Source organism: Scyliorhinus torazame, chromosome 7 (assembly GCF_047496885.1).
Source record: "Scyliorhinus torazame isolate Kashiwa2021f chromosome 7, sScyTor2.1, whole genome shotgun sequence".
Classification (NCBI taxonomy): domain Eukaryota; kingdom Metazoa; phylum Chordata; class Chondrichthyes; order Carcharhiniformes; family Scyliorhinidae; genus Scyliorhinus; species Scyliorhinus torazame.
The window spans coordinates 120,787,280-120,802,940 of record NC_092713.1 but is presented as its reverse complement, the minus strand read 5'-3'; the positions used below and the strand labels follow the sequence as shown (position 1 = coordinate 120,802,940).

At 49.2% G+C, this 15,661-nt stretch overlaps 1 protein-coding gene across 3 annotated transcripts in view; it reads left to right on the top strand.

The window, feature by feature from the left end:
- The window catches only part of camsap2a (calmodulin regulated spectrin-associated protein family, member 2a), a 331,161-nt gene that overhangs the window by 303,791 nt on the left and 11,709 nt on the right, over nucleotides 1-15,661 (top strand). For all 3 annotated transcript variants that reach the window (XM_072511419.1, XM_072511418.1, XM_072511420.1), the window contains one exon: nucleotides 15,330-15,541. In XM_072511419.1, the coding sequence (XP_072367520.1) occupies nucleotides 15,330-15,541 (212 nt within the window). The remainder of the gene's footprint in view (nucleotides 1-15,329; nucleotides 15,542-15,661) is intronic.

The following is a 15,661-nucleotide window of genomic DNA, read 5'->3' as shown; positions in this document are numbered from 1 at the left end:
AGTGATTGGACCTGTTCCCAATCACTGGGGTCGATACGTCAATTGCGAGGCGATTCCCCGATCGGGGGGTGGTCGTTCACCTGCCTTTGTTTCGGCCACTGCAGGCGCCGACAGGTCTGGCCCGGTATTCAATTGCTAATATGTTGCAATTGTTCCCGGGGATAGGTGATTACACTGCAGATGTCTGGGTGGATGGGCTGTTAATAGCCCTGAGTATCGATCTGGGCCAACTTCCCCAGAGCCGAATATGCTATTCTGTCTGCAGCTGTCCGTTTCTGTCTTGTTACCTGCTTTTCCCAGCAGTCTTTCCGGTTAGCCATTTAAAATCGGGTTTTGGCCAATTTAATCGGGAAGCAGCCATTTTACGTGGCTACAACATTCAGTCATATTAACTTCCTAACAATACAAAAATAAAAGCAGCATTCACATTTTTCCTGGCTTGGCAGTCAAGCACAGGGGTGTACAATATTTCCGTTGTAAATGAAACACATTTTTTTTTTTATTGACAAAAAGAACGCAAACGAATGTCCTTTATTATAGATCGAGGGCTTCAGGGTCCTGGTGATAACCGAACATAGGTGATCTTATCCTGTATACCGGGGTGTGAGCGCGGTAGGCTCTCCTTCGCCATTTCCTCATGCGGATAGTGTGCACGATGCTGCAGAGTATCGCCAACACTAATAGGGATTCGACTACGTAGGAAAGGGAGTACCATGTTATGAGCTTATCACACCATGATGGTGTGGTGTTGCCTGTTACTGGGCTCTGGGTGCTATGGGGAAGTGAATCATTAACGGCCGGAGGGGTTGGGGTCAGGGGGTTCGCGTTCGCACGCAACTGAATACACATTATAATGGTGGTGATCAACGCGGAGGATGTCCTCATTGTTCTTCTTCTTTCTCTTTTTGTCTCTTCCTTTCCGTTTCGTCTCTTTTCCTGGAGCTTCTGGGGTTCTATGGATCAAGCATAGTGTCTGTTACTATCTTGGTTAATATCTCGTGCGTTAGTATGTCTGTCTTTTAGTGCCAATTCCCGTTTACAATTTGTCACCATGTGTGACTCCCTCATTTTAAAAAAAAATTGAATATTCAGGACAAGACACACTTACAAATACTGAACCAGTGTGAGCCGTCTCGCAGGCTGTGCGATTTACCATCCAAATGTTTGAGGATGTAAATAGCATAGGGATGGCAACCTAAGGGTTGCCGGAAAACAAAACAAAACTTTTTGAACCAAGAGTGCCGAAATGAGGTGCGCATGGGCCGCGACGGTTAAGAATTGGATGGAATCCCCGGGTAGGACGGCGACCAATACAGTGTGTGCTCTACCTGAGTGTAGCTGACCAGAGGGGGGTCCTCAGGCAGGGCAGAGACCAATGCCGTTTCTCCACTACCTGAGCAACCGGCAAGAACGGGCAAAAAAATGTAGTCATCGTGGGGGGGTTGCCGTATTGGTTCTACCTTCGATCCAGAAGAGCAGTTATGAACGGGGGTCTGGCAAGCTCTCAGCGGTTTCTGCCGATGAGCGTGCTGGCAAGTTTTCATAGGTTGCGGCCGACAAATATGACGTGTGGCCGTGGAACTTCCGAGTGCACAAACAACATTTCACAATAACACTAACAAACAACATTAAACATGCTGCAGGTTCCATCAGAAAGGACACCGTTTCTCCCAAGCGGTTCCTTTTAAAACATCATCTGGACACCTCAGTTATCAGTTGCGAACAGGGTCGCAAAGGGGTTCTCGTTTTGGGAGTCAGACTCAAAGTCATCCTCTTCTCCCAGATGCCATACTCTGGAATGCATGAGGGTTGATAAAGCTGCATGGTGTGATTTGTGGTCCATCTCATCGTTCCGGACGAGTCTGTATGAATTATCTCGGTGCCAAAAGGTGGTGTCTAGTTCTGTGGGGACGGAATCGTCATCGTAGGGCGGCGGTCTTTGATGGGGTTTGTTGAGGAATGTGATGAGGAAGGGATCACTCGAATCGTGGTCAGATTCGCTGGGTGTGGGGCCTGTTGCCTGGGGATAGGAGGGAGGCATGTTGTGGCTATTGTCTGAGTCACAGTTGCTGTCGCTGCTGTCTGTGGGCGTTCCGGGGCAGAGTCTAGAGTTCGGGGGTGGAGTCGAAGGTGAGTCCGTGGATGTGGTGGGCGTGATGGGGGCGGGTAGGGATACGTTGGGTGTGGGCGGGGTGTGGTCTGCTGCGTCGAGCATGACGTGATGTGTGTGGTTGGACTGTGGGCCATATGCCTTAAGCTGGTTATATGGAACCACGCAGTCTTTCCGTTGGGGTACTTAATTTTATACACGGAGGGGTTTACTTTGTCCGCAATGGAGTACGGACCCGAATACTTTGGTGACAGGAATGTGCTGGGGTTATAGATGGAGAGCATGACCTGCTGCCCTACCTCAAACTCAGTCGCATGCACTGCCTTGTCGAAACAGGCCTTGCTCTGTTTCTTTCTTGTGCCTAATCTTACTGCGGCTGCTAGCTGAGCCGTTTTCACATTTTCAACTACCTGTCTGACTGCGTTCTCGTGTGTGAGGGCCTTCACTTCGGGGCTGGTCAAGTCCAAGCCTAATAAAAATTCTGTGCCTTTCATGGGGCGTCCGGTCATGAGAGTGTGTGGGGTGTAACCTGTGGAAGTTGAAATAATATTTCTCAAAAACATCAGCGCAAAAGGGAGGACTGAATCCCAAGTGGTGTTGTTTTGTTGGACCATTTTTCTGAGGGTGGATTTTAGGGTCCGATTCATGCGCTCCATGATACCACTTGACTGGGGGTGGTATGCGATGTGGAATTTTTGGGTAATGCTAAATATCATGAGGACGTTCTTCATGATACATCCCGTAAAATGGGAACCTTGGTCGGATTCAATGCTGCGGGGGAGTCCCCATCTCGTAAAGATGTGTTGGGTTAAGATCTTGGCTGTGGTCTTTGCCGTGTTAGTTCTGGATGGGAATGCCTCAACCCATTTCGTAAAAGTGTCTGTGACAATAATACGTACTTGTAACCATTCCTGCAAGGGGGCAATGGTCCTATAAAATCGATCTGGAGGTTAGTCCAGGGGCCATTAACGGGGCGGGTGTGGCTAAGTTGAGCTTTCTTTGCGTATCTGTCCGGATTGTTCTGGGCACAGATAAGGCAATTCTCAACGTAGTGCGTTACGTCTTCTTTTAAACTTGGCCACCAACAGAGCAGCCTGAGGTGGGCTGTACTGGGATCAATTCCTTGATGTCCATGACTGTCATGGAATAAACAAATAAGTTGATTCCTGTCCTGTTCAGGAACCACATAAAGGGTGTCTTTTAACACCACACCGTCATGTGTTGTCTATGCATTTTAAAATCTAAAGTAAGGTGCTGGAAATTTTCCTTTCAAAATCTCCCTGAGATTGCTATCTTGCTTCTGGGCCTGCACTAGATCCTCGATATTAGTCTGCGAGACCTGAACTGCATTCACTGGTGCGCTTTCGGGGGGTGTCCAAAAATATCCATGCCTGGAACCTGCTTTGGCCAGTGCGTCGGCTTTTACATTTCCAGGGGGGGAGGAACGGTGGTGACTGCGAACTTTGACTATTCCAAAAGTCCTGTTCTGTGCTTTCTCTAAAATGTGACGGAGCAATGGGGCTGAATGGAGGGGTTTTCCGTCTGCAGAAACAAATCCTCTTGCTTTCCACAGGGGTAGCAATTCTGTACGGCTATTGCAGACATAGAGGCTGTCCGAGTATATGTCTGCTGGAAGCAATCCGGGTGATCTATAATATATGCCACGGCTGTTAGTTCTGCCACCTGCGCGCCTAAGTGTCCTGGAAGTTTTAGTGAGATTTCTTCTAGGGCGCGTCCTTGCGTGTCCTCGACATATATGCCGCATCCTGTAATGCGCTTCCCGTCTAATACTGTGGAAGAACCATCCACATATATCCTTAAAGGTGCGCACGTGTCTGTGTGCTGGGGGCTCTGGGGTGAACTACCTATCTTTCTGGGGGGTGTTGTGGTGCGGTGAGATAATTTCACATTCATGGGGGGTGCCTGGGTACTGAAGGTTATCAGTTAAGAAAGTGTGGGTCTTGGTCCTTGTTGCAGTGATGTTCCATCCCTGCAAAAGAAGGGTCCATCTATCTGCTCTAATCTGACTAACTGTACCGTCCTTAAGTCGTCCGTCAAGTAAAAGTTGGGTGGGGGTGTGTTCCGTGAGGAGTGTGATGGGGTTTAGCCCGGTTATGTAGGAAAAATACTGAACTGCCCAGAAAACTACGAGCAGGTGCCTTTCACAGGCTGAAAATTCCTGCTCCACAGGATCTAAAAGTCTGGAGGCGTAAGCCACGGGTCTTAAATGTTCGTGCCGTTCCTGGAGGAGCACGGCCAAAAGGGTGCGGTCTGTGCTAGCTATCTCTATAGCATAGGGGGAAAGCGGGTCTGGAACTTGTAGTGCGGGGGCTGCAATGAGGGCTCTTTTCAAAGCTGCGGAAGCCATTCCCAAGGGGCTCCTTTCTTTCGGAGTTCCGAGAGGGGTGCTGCCTTGCTGGCGAAACCGTCAATATGGTTCCGGCAGTAGCCAACCAGTCCTAAAAACGACCGGAGGGCTGAAACATTCTGGGGAAGGGGCAATTTGGCAATCGAGTCAATTCTTTTGTGCTCGATCTCGCGTTTACCGTGCGTGATAATCGTACCCAAATATATCATTTTGTTTTCCAAAATCTGGGCCTTTTTGGGGTTTACTTTGCAGCCAATCTGTTGTAAGAGTTCCAGGAGTTCGGACAGAAGCTCGATGTGCTCTGCCTTGGTGTCTGTCTGCAGTAATAGGTCGTCCGCATACTGGACCAGGCATTCAGCGCGAGAAAATTTCGATGATCCATTTGTCAGCTGTCGGTGGAAAATGGAGGGGGAGTTGTGGAATCCTTGCGGAAAGCATGTCCACGTGTATTGCTGACATTTAAAAGTGAAGGCAAATTTGTATTGGCACGCCTTTGCCAATGGAATGGACCAGAATCCGTTACTGATGTCCGAATCCGTAAAGTATTGTGAGTTGAGTCCCTGTTTGAGCATGGTCTCGGGACTTGTGGCTACCGTGGGGGTTGCTGCGGGGGTGACATTGTTGAGTTCCAGGTAATCGATGGTCAGTCGCCATGATCCATCGGGCTTTCTCACTGGCAAAATCGGGGCATTATTAGTAGAGGCTACTGATCTAAGTACGCCCTGCTCTAATAAGCTGTTGATAACTTTTGAGATTTCTCCCTCTGCCTCTTGGGGAAATCCGTATTGCTTTTGGGGTCAAGGGTCAGGTCCTGTGATTTGAACGGAACCAGTCATCCGGCCACAGTCGTGTTTGTGGGTTGCGAATGCTGTCTTGTTCTTTTGTAACACTGCCCTAACCTGCTTGTCTGTGCTAATCGTGGTCGGGTCAAACCAGAAATCGCCGACTGCGCTAACCTTGTTTGCATACTCACCTACTGTGAGCGTTGCGGGGGCTCTTGCGGATTTTGCCGTTTTCCAGACACATTGGTTTACTGGATCAAATTAAAGGTGGTGGGAGTCCATAAAATCAATGCCCAAAATGTTTTCTGCTGTGTGGGGTAGATCGACTAAAACTATGGGGTGTTCTGTCGTAATATTGCCAATTTGAATGGGTACAGGGGCTGTGATGTGTCCCTGCTGTGAGTGGCCTGTGAAGCCGCTGAGGGTGATAGTGGCTGTAGTGGGCCACGTGTCTTTTTGGAACATGGTGGAGGAATTTATTGTGGTGCGGGACCCTCCTGTGTCCCAGAGAAATTCGATGGGCTGTCCTCGTACTTTTGCTGCAACTACTGGTCGGCTGGACCTATCCCAAAGGGTGTCGCAGACCCAGGTGGGGATGCCCGAACACCGTCAGTCAGTTCCGTTCATGTATGTCTGGTCCGAACGGGTGCTCACACTATGTATGGGCTCTGTCCTATTCTTATTCAGAGTGCCTGCCTGCTGAGCTCTCTGTGGCTTTCGTGGGGCAGTGCACTCTCGTGCAAAGTGACCTAATTGTCCACAGTTGTAACAGTCCTGTGGTTTCTGTGGGGGGCTGTTCCTGCCTTCGTTCACCCATGCGGGGTTCTGGTGTGTCTTAACTGCGTGGATATCTGCCTCTGCCTGCTGTTCTTCGGGTTTCTTAACAGATTTTGGACAGATTGCTCCCAGGGGCGGGACAGTCTTTTTAAAACCCACTTTTCGTTGTGCGCTTCTTCTGAGGGGTCATAGTTGGTACAGGCCTTTTGCCCGGCCTCTGTGGCATGGGAGATAAGGGTGCGGGTCCATTTGGCCATACCGTCTTGGGACAAATGGGCGCGGTCTAAATTTCCATAAACGGCTGTAAAATGGATCCACTGACGTCCAGTAAACGCTGTGGGGTGTTCTGTCTTTTTCTGCCTGCACTTCTTCAGGCCTTCTACTGGGTCACCTCTGTTGTAACCGATCGCGTCTAGGATCGCTGTGTGCATCTCTGCAAGGGTGCCTCCTCCTACATTCTGTGGGTCGGGAAGGGCTGCTACAACTGAAGGGTCTAAACTCAAAACTGTGAGCTTCATTTGCTCACCCTCATCCAGGCCGTACATGGTCGCCTGCTGCTTCACTCTAGCAACGTACAAAGTCTTACAACACCAGGTATGTTCCCTGAACATACCTAAGACTTCGTACTGTGCTCACCCCAGTCCAACGCCGGCATCTCCACATCATCACTCTAGCAAAGAAGTGGTGGGAGTCTGAGGTAGGGAGAAATGGTGTGATCTTTTTGCACGCGTCCCGTAATTGGGTCACGGTTAAGGGGGTGGTGTAAAGGAATTTGGCGTCTCCTTCCGATGTGACTGTGCGGTGCGTGGTTATTGGATTCATGGGTGCCTGATCTATCTGCTCTGGGGGGGGGTTGGGGTGCTTTTCTTTTTTGGGGCTTTCCTTACGCACATGTTCCCTGAACATACCTATGCGCGGTTTCATTTAATTGTTGCCAATCAGGGCCGTCTTCCTCATCTAATTGGGATCCAAAGGTGCTCTGAAACCCATTTTGCACTGAAAGCAAAGTTCCGCAATCTGCTTCCTGCATTTCGCATGGTCTAATGAGCTTTGTCTGTGCCCCGTGGTGGCAGCATGGAGCGCTCTTAACGCTGCTTTTAAATCGCTGCACTGCCTTTGCAATGCCTCTACCTGTTTCTCTGTCTCTTCTCTTACCAGGACTGCACGTTGCGTGTCCTGATAGGCCTTCTCATAGTGGGTTTGGAAGCTGCTCAGATGCGCTAGACAAGACTGGTGTGCCCACTTGGCATCATCCACCTCTCCGTCCTTTGCTGCCAACTTCCTTCTTAAATCTATATTCTCTTTCTCGATCTCGCTAACATCGACCTTGCTCATTCGATGTCTCTCTTCTATCTCTTTGCGGAGCGTCTGAACGACCTCTGTGCCTTGCAATTGTGCCAGACAGGACACGATTGCCATTGGCTTGCGAGCTTTCCCTAAGCTTTTCTTGTGGATCTCTGACAGGTTCTCCCACCAAGTATGTCCTATACTCCCGGGTCCTGTTTCCTCATTGGCACAGAATTTACTCCAAAGTGGCCATCCTTTCCCTTTGAGATATTTTCTGATCTCTTCTTCCCAAATGGGACACTGTCCTACTCTACTGCTGGTCGCTGCGACCACAAATTCTTCAGGGTTCATGAGACGTTGCATTGCCTGCATTGCCATCTTTCCTCCCTAAATACTCTCTTAAAATTTGGAACGAGGGGTACTAAGGTGGTGCTGTAATTACGGGTACGGCTTTCGCTATTTTCCGGAATACAAACTCCCGACAGTTTTTTCGCAACAAAAATCTATCAGTGTTACCTTATAGCCCTGTTAGTTACGCATGCATTAACACACTTCCGAATTACGAAGATTGATCAAAACTGCTTGAACACTTGTGGTTTTTCTGTTCCCAATTGGATTCTAATTCAAATTTTGGGTTCTCCCGGAGTGGTTAGGCCACTTCTAAATCGGGTCCCGTCAGGAAGTCGCCAGTAATATGTTGCTAACTTTTGGTTGGCTCTTAATTCGTAATTTGCTCTGTTTGTTTAGCCTTTACTCTACAGTTGCCAGGTATCTTTATGATACCGCCACGAGGTTCAAGTTCAAGTACTGATCAATAACTCAACACACCAATTAGTAAGATTCAAATCAAAACACATTTATTATATACAGTAAGTCACTACTTATGCATATAACTCTACTTTCTAGACTATTTCTATCACTAAAAGGCCTATACTTAGCTTCGGAATTGGCCCGCCAGGTCAGGGGAACAAATGGCCTTTAGTTCAGGTCCTGAGTCTGCAGTATTCAAAAGCTGGTATGGACTTGCAGCTAGGAGTGCCTATCTCGTAGCGAGCGTTGACTGGAAACTTACTTGGTTGATGCGGCCGCTTCGGCAGTTCACTCTCAGGGGTTGATTCGCGTTGTTGAGTGACCCTGCCAAAGAAGGACGATTTGAACTTGGGGGCTTTACTTTATAGTCCCCAGGGGCTTCCCGCCCTTCGGGGTGGACCCCATACCTGGTTCCAAATGATTGGACTACGTTCCGATCACTTGGATTGATTTCTCCAACACTGGAGTTGTTCCCTGATTGCTGGGCGGTCCCTAAATATCCATTGGCCTTCCTTTGTCTTGGCTCCTGCTGGCGCCGAAGAGTCTGGCTTGGTTTTATTCACCTTAAGTATTGCGATTGTGCCTTGGAATCGCTCATTACTATGCAGATGGCTGCTGGTTTCAGTGCTGTCTGGGCTTTTGCAAGTTCTAATACACAGGATTTCTGCACTTGCTGGTTTTTGCCTGTGTTGGCTGAATTTCTCTTTAGTCTTTGCGGTTCTCCATTTTAAGTCGGGAAGTGGCCAACCTAGGTGGCTACACTGTTAAATGATCTAATAGCAGAAACGTACAGCACATGCTAGCAACATGGGACACAAATATTGAGTCCACTGCAGCCCTGACTATTTTCTACTTTATTACTTTTATTTTTTTGAATAAATATTTTATTGAAAATTTTTGGTCAACCAACACAGTACATTGTGCATCCTTTACACAATATTATAACAACACAAATAACAATGACCTATTTTATAAACAAAAAATGAATAAATAATAAATAACAAAAATGAAAACTAACCCTAATTGGCAACTGCCTTATCACAAGTAACACTCTCCAAAAATATAATTTAACAGTCCAATATATAATTATCTGTCGCAACGACCTATACATATTATACAGTATATATTAACAACCCTGAGAGTCCTTCTGGTTCTTCTTTCTGCGAGGTATTCGACGAACGGTTGCCACCGCCTGGTGAACCCTTGAGCTGACCCCCTTAGAACGAACTTAATCCGCTCTAGCTTTATAAACCCTGCAATGTCATTTATCCAGGTCTCCACCCCCGGGGGCCTGGCTTCTTTCCACATTAACAATATCCTGCGCCGGGCTACTAGGGACGCAAAGGCCAAAACATCGGCCTCTCTCGCCTCCTGCACTCCCGGCTCTTGTGCAACCCCAAATATAGCCAACCCCCAGCTTGGTTCGACCCGGACCCCCACTACTTTTGAAAGCACCTTTGTCACCCCCATCCAAAACCCCTGTAGTGCCGGGCATGACCAAAACATATGGGTATGATTCGCTGGGCTTCTCGAGCACCTCGCACACCTATCCTCCACCCCAAAAAATTTACTGAGCCGTGCTCCAGTCATATGCGCCCTGTGTAATACCTTAAACTGAATCAGGCTTAGCCTGGCACACGAGGACGACGAGTTTACCCTGCTTAGGGCATCTGCCCACAGCCCCTCCTCAATCTCCTCCCCCAGCTCTTCTTCCCATTTCCCTTTTAGTTCATCTACCATAGTCTCCCCTTCGTCCCTCATTTCCCTATATATATCTGACACCTTACCATCCCCCACCCATGTCTTTGAGATCACTCTGTCCTGCACCTCTTGTGTCGGGAGCTGCGGGAATTCCCTCACCTGTTGCCTCGCAAAAGCCCTCAGTTGCATATACCTGAATGCATTCCCTTGGGGCAACCCATATTTCTCGGTCAGCGCTCCCAGACTCGCGAACTTCCCATCCACAAACAGATCTTTCAGTTGCGTTATTCCTGCTCTTTGCCACATTCCATATCCCCCATCCATTCCCCCCGGGGCAAACCTATGGTTGTTTCTTATCGGGGACCCCCCCCAAGGCTCCAGTCTTTCCCCTATGCCGTCTCCACTGTCCCCAAATCTTCAGTGTAGCCACCACCACCGGGCTTGTGGTGTAGTTCCTCGGTGAGAACGGCAATGGGGCTGTCACCATAGCCTGTAGGCTAGTCCCCCTACAGGACGCCCTCTCTAATCTCTTCCACGCCGCTCCCTCCTCCTCTCCCATCCACTTACTCACCATTGAAATATTAGCGGCCCAATAATACTCACTTAGGCTCGGTAGTGCCAGCCCCCCCCTATCCCTGCTACGCTGTAAGAATCCCTTCCTCACTCTCGGGGTCTTCCCGGCCCACACAAAACCCATGATGCTCTTTTCAATCCTTTTAAAAAAAGCCTTTGTGATCACCACCGGGAGGCACTGAAACACAAAGAGGAATCTCGGGAGGACCACCATCCTAACCGCCTGCACCCTCCCTGCCAGTGACAGGGATACCATATCCCATCTCTTGAAATCCTCCTCCATTTGTTCCACCAACCGCGTTAAATTTAACCTATGCAATGTGCCCCAATTCTTAGCTATCTGGATCCCCAGGTAACGAAAGTCCCCTGTTACCTTCCTCAACGGTAGGTCCTCTATTTCTCTACTCTGCTCCCCTGGATGCACCACAAACAACTCACTTTTCCCCATGTTCAATTTATACCCTGAAAAATCCCCAAACTCCCCAAGTATCCGCATTATTTCTGGCATCCCCTCCGCCGGGTCTGCCACGTATAGTAGCAAATCGTCCGCATACAAAGATACCCGGTGTTCTTCTCCTCCTCTAAGTACTCCCCTCCACTTCTTGGAACCCCTCAACGCTATCGCCAGGGGCTCAATCGCCAGTGCAAACAATAATGGGGACAGAGGGCATCCCTGCCTTGTCCCTCTATGGAGCCGAAAATATGCAGATCCCCGTCCATTCGTGACCACGCTCGCCATCGGGGCCCTATACAACAGCTGCACCCATCTAACATACCCCTCTCCAAAACCAAATCTCCTCAACACCTCCCACAAATAATCCCACTCCACTCTATCAAATGCTTTCTCGTCATCCATCGCCACTACTATCTCCGTTTCCCCCTCTGGTGGGGCCATCATCATTACCCCTAACAGCCTCCGTATATTCGTATTCAGCTGTCTCCCTTTCACAAACCCAGTTTGGTCCTCGTGGACCACCCCCGGGACACATTCCTCTATTCTCATTGCCATTACCTTGGCCAGGATCTTGGCATCTACATTTAGGAGGGAAATAGGTCTATAGGACCCGCATTGTAGCGGGTCCTTTTCCTTCTTTAAGAGAAGCGATATCGTTGCTTCAGACATAGTCGGGGGCAGTTGTCCCCTTTCCTTTGCCTCATTAAAGGTCCTCGTCAATACCGGGGCGAGCAAGTCCACATATTTTCTATAGAATTCGACTGGGAATCCATCCGGTCCCGGGGCCTTTCCCGCCTGCATGCTCCTAATTCCTTTCACCACTTCTTCTACCTCGATCTGTGCTCCCAGTCCCACCCTTTCCTGCTCTTCCACCTTGGGAAATTCCAGCCGATCCAAGAAGCCCATCATTCTCTCCCTCCTATCCGGGGGTTGAGCTTCATATAATTTTTTATAAAATGTCTTGAACACTCCATTCACTCTCTCCGCTCCCCGCTCCATCTCTCCTTCCTCATCCCTCACTCCCCCTATTTCCCTCGCTGCTCCCCTTTTCCTCAGTTGGTGTGCCAGCAACCTGCTCGCCTTCTCCCCATATTCGTACTGTACACCCTGTGCCTTCCTCCATTGTGCCTCTGCAGTGCCCGTAGTCAGCAAGTCAAATTCTACATGTAGCCTTTGCCTTTCCCTGTACAGTCCCTCCTCCGGTGCTTCCGCATATTGTCTGTCCACCCTCAAAAGTTCTTGCAGCAACCGCTCCCGTTCCTTACTCTCCTGCTTCCCTTTATGTGCCCTTATTGATATCAGCTCCCCTCTAACCACCGCCTTCAACGCCTCCCAGACCACTCCCACCTGGACCTCCCCATTATCATTGAGTTCCAAGTACTTTTCAATGCACCCCCTCACCCTTAGACACACCCCCTCATCTGCCATTAGTCCCATGTCCATTCTCCAGGGTGGGCGCCCTCCTGTTTCCTCCCCTATCTCCAAGTCTACCCAGTGTGGAGCGTGATCCGAAATGGCTATAGCCGTATACTCCGTTCCCCTCACCTTCGGGATCAACGCCCTTCCCAGCACAAAAAAGTCTATTCGCGAGTAGACTTTATGGACATAGGAGAAAAACGAGAACTCCTTACTCCTAGGTCTGCTAAATCTCCACGGGTCTACACCTCCCATCTGCTCCATAAAATCTTTAAGTACCTTGGCTGCTGCCGGCCTCCTTCCAGTCCTGGACTTCGACCTATCCAGCCCTGGTTCCAACACCGTATTAAAATCTCCCCCCATTATCAGCTTTCCCATCTCTAGGTCCGGAATGCGTCCTAGCATCCGCCTCATAAAATTGGCATCATCCCAGTTCGGGGCATATACGTTTACCAAAACCACCGTCTCCCCCTGTAGTTTGCCACTCACCATCACGTATCTGCCCCCGTTATCCGCCACTATAGTCTTTGCCTCGAACATTACCCGCTTCCCCACTAATATAGCCACCCCCCTGTTTTTCGCATCTAGCCCCGAATGGAACACCTGCCCCACCCATCCTTTGCGTAGCCTAACCTGGTCTATCAGTTTCAGGTGCGTTTCCTATAACATAACCACATCTGCCTTAAGTTTCTTAAGGTGTGCGAGTACCCGTGCCCTCTTTATCGGCCCGTTCAGCCCTCTCACGTTCCACGTGATCAGCCGGGTTGGGGGGCTTCCTACGCCCCCCCCTGTCGATTAGCCATCACCTTTTTCCAGCTTCCCACCCGGTTCCCACGCAGCTGTATCTCCCCCAGGCGGTGCCCCCCCGCCCATCCCCTCCCATACCAGCTCCCCCCTCTCCCCAGCAGCAGCAACCCAGTAATTCCCCCCTCCCACCCCCCCCCCCGCTAGATCCCCCGCTAGCGTAATTACTCCCCCCATGTTGCTCCCAGAAGTCAGCAAACTCTGGCCGACCTCGGCTTCCCCCCGTGACCTCGGCTCGCACAGTGCGACGCCCCCTCCTTCCTGCTTCTCTATTCCCGCCATAATTATCATAGCGCGGGAACCAAGCCCGCGCTTCTCCCTTGGCCCCGCCCCCAATGGCCAACGCCCCATCTCCTCCACCTCCCCTCCTCCCCCCATCACCATCTGTGGAAGGGAGAAAAGTTACCAGATCGCAGGATTAGTACATAAATCTCCTCTTTCCCCCCTTTTTAACCCCCCTCTTTGCCCCCCACATTCGCCCCACCACTTTGTTCAAACGTTCTTTTTAATAACCCGCTCATTCCAGTTTTTCTTCCACAATAAAAGTCCACGCTTCATCCGCCGTCTCAAAGTAGTGGTGCCTCCCTCGATATGTGACCCACAGTCTTGCCGGTTGCAGCATTCCAAATTTTATCTTCTTTTTATGAAGCACCGCCTTGGCCCGATTAAAGCTCGCCCTCCTTCTCGCCACCTCCGCACTCCAGTCTTGATAAACGCGGATCACCGCGTTCTCCCATTTACTGCTCCGAGTTTTCTTTGCCCATCTAAGGACCATTTCTCTATCTTTAAAACGGAGGAATCTCACCACTATGGCTCTGGGAATTTCTCCTGCTCTCGGCCCTCGCGCCATCACTCGGTATGCTCCCTCCACCTCCAACGGACCCGCCGGGGCCTCCGCTCCCATTAACGAGTGCAGCATCGTGCTCACATATGCCCCGACGTCCACTCCCTCCACACCTTCAGGAAGACCAAGAATCCACAGGTTGTTCCTCCTTGCGTTGTTCTCCAGTGCCTCCAACCTTTCCACTCATCGTTTCTGATGTGCCTCATGCGTCTCCGTCTTCACCACCAGGCCCTGTATGTCGTCCTCATTCTCGGCTGCCTTTGCCTTCACGACCCGAAGCTCCCGCTCCTGGGTCTTTTGTTCCTCCTTTAGCCCTTCGATCGCCTGTAGTATCGGGGCCAACAGCTCTTTCTTCATTTCCTTTTTGAGCTCTTCCACACAGCATTTCAAGAACTCTTGTTGTTCAGGGCCCCATGTTAAACTGCCACCTTCCGACGCCATCTTGGTTTTTGCTTGCCTTCCTTGCCGCTGTTCTAAAGGATCCACTGCAATCCGGCCACTTTCTCCTCCTTTTTTCATCCGTATCCAGGGGGGATTCCCTTCTGGTTTGCCGCACAGTGTTTTTAGCCGTCAAAATTGCCGTTGGGGCTCCTATCAAGAGCCCAAAAGTCCGTTTCACCGGGAGCTGCCGAAACGTGCGACTCAGCTGGTCATCGCCGCACCCGGAAGTCCCTTTATTACTTTTATGATGCAACAGTGCAGCACTTGAGTCATGCATCTTGACTGGTATTTGTTTCAGAAAGGCTCATCCAAAATCTTTCTGAGAGGATGCATCCAGCCCACCTGTCAGGTCATCAGTAAATAATTATTACCTATGTTACAAGTGTGACTACATTTCAAAGGAATACCCAATGTTTGTGAAATACAATACACCATATACTATATACACTAGTAAATGCAAGTCTTTCATTCTTTCAATATATTGAGCTCTATTCAAATAACGTACAGCAAAATGGACCATTGCAGGAAATTTTGAATTGTCATTAAGCTTCCATGGTTCTGCCTTGGCTCAGTGGTAAACTGATACTTATGTTTAGTTGTCAGAGATTGCTGCATTATTGAAAGTGGCTTCTTTTGGATGAGACACAAAACTGAAGTCCTGTTGGGTTGTTTTAAAAGATCCCATGGCACTATTCCAACAAGAGCGATGGAGTTTTCTGGTGCACTGACCTATATTTATCTCTCCAACCAACATCAGTAAAAAAAAAACAGATTATCGTGTCCATGTTCTCGCTGCTATTTTGCAGCACCTTGCATTGCACAAATTGGCGCTGCATTACCCTACATTACAAGAGTGACCAAACTTCAAAGGTACTTAGTTGGCTATGAAACACTTTATGATGTTCCACAGTTGTCGAAGGCATGATACAAATGCAGTTTTTTTCCCCCTTAATTTCCCACAGGCTCAAAGCTGAAGAAGAACGACAAAAGAAGGAAGATGAAAGATTGCGCAGGGAATTCATTAAACAGGAGTATCTGAGAAAAAAACAGCTGAAACTAATGAAAGACATGGATAGCGTGATAAAGCCACGACCCACCAGTCTGAAACTCAAAAAGGCTCGTCCGAAATCTTTCCGAGAGGATAGATCAAACACACCTGTCAGATCATCACCAGGTAATCCAACCTTTTTTTTTGATGGCGCTGTTTATTTGGAGGGACAACGCTGATCTTTTTGTAAATCATTTTCAGAATGTCTTGCTGACATCAAATATACTTTATGGTTACTTAACTTTC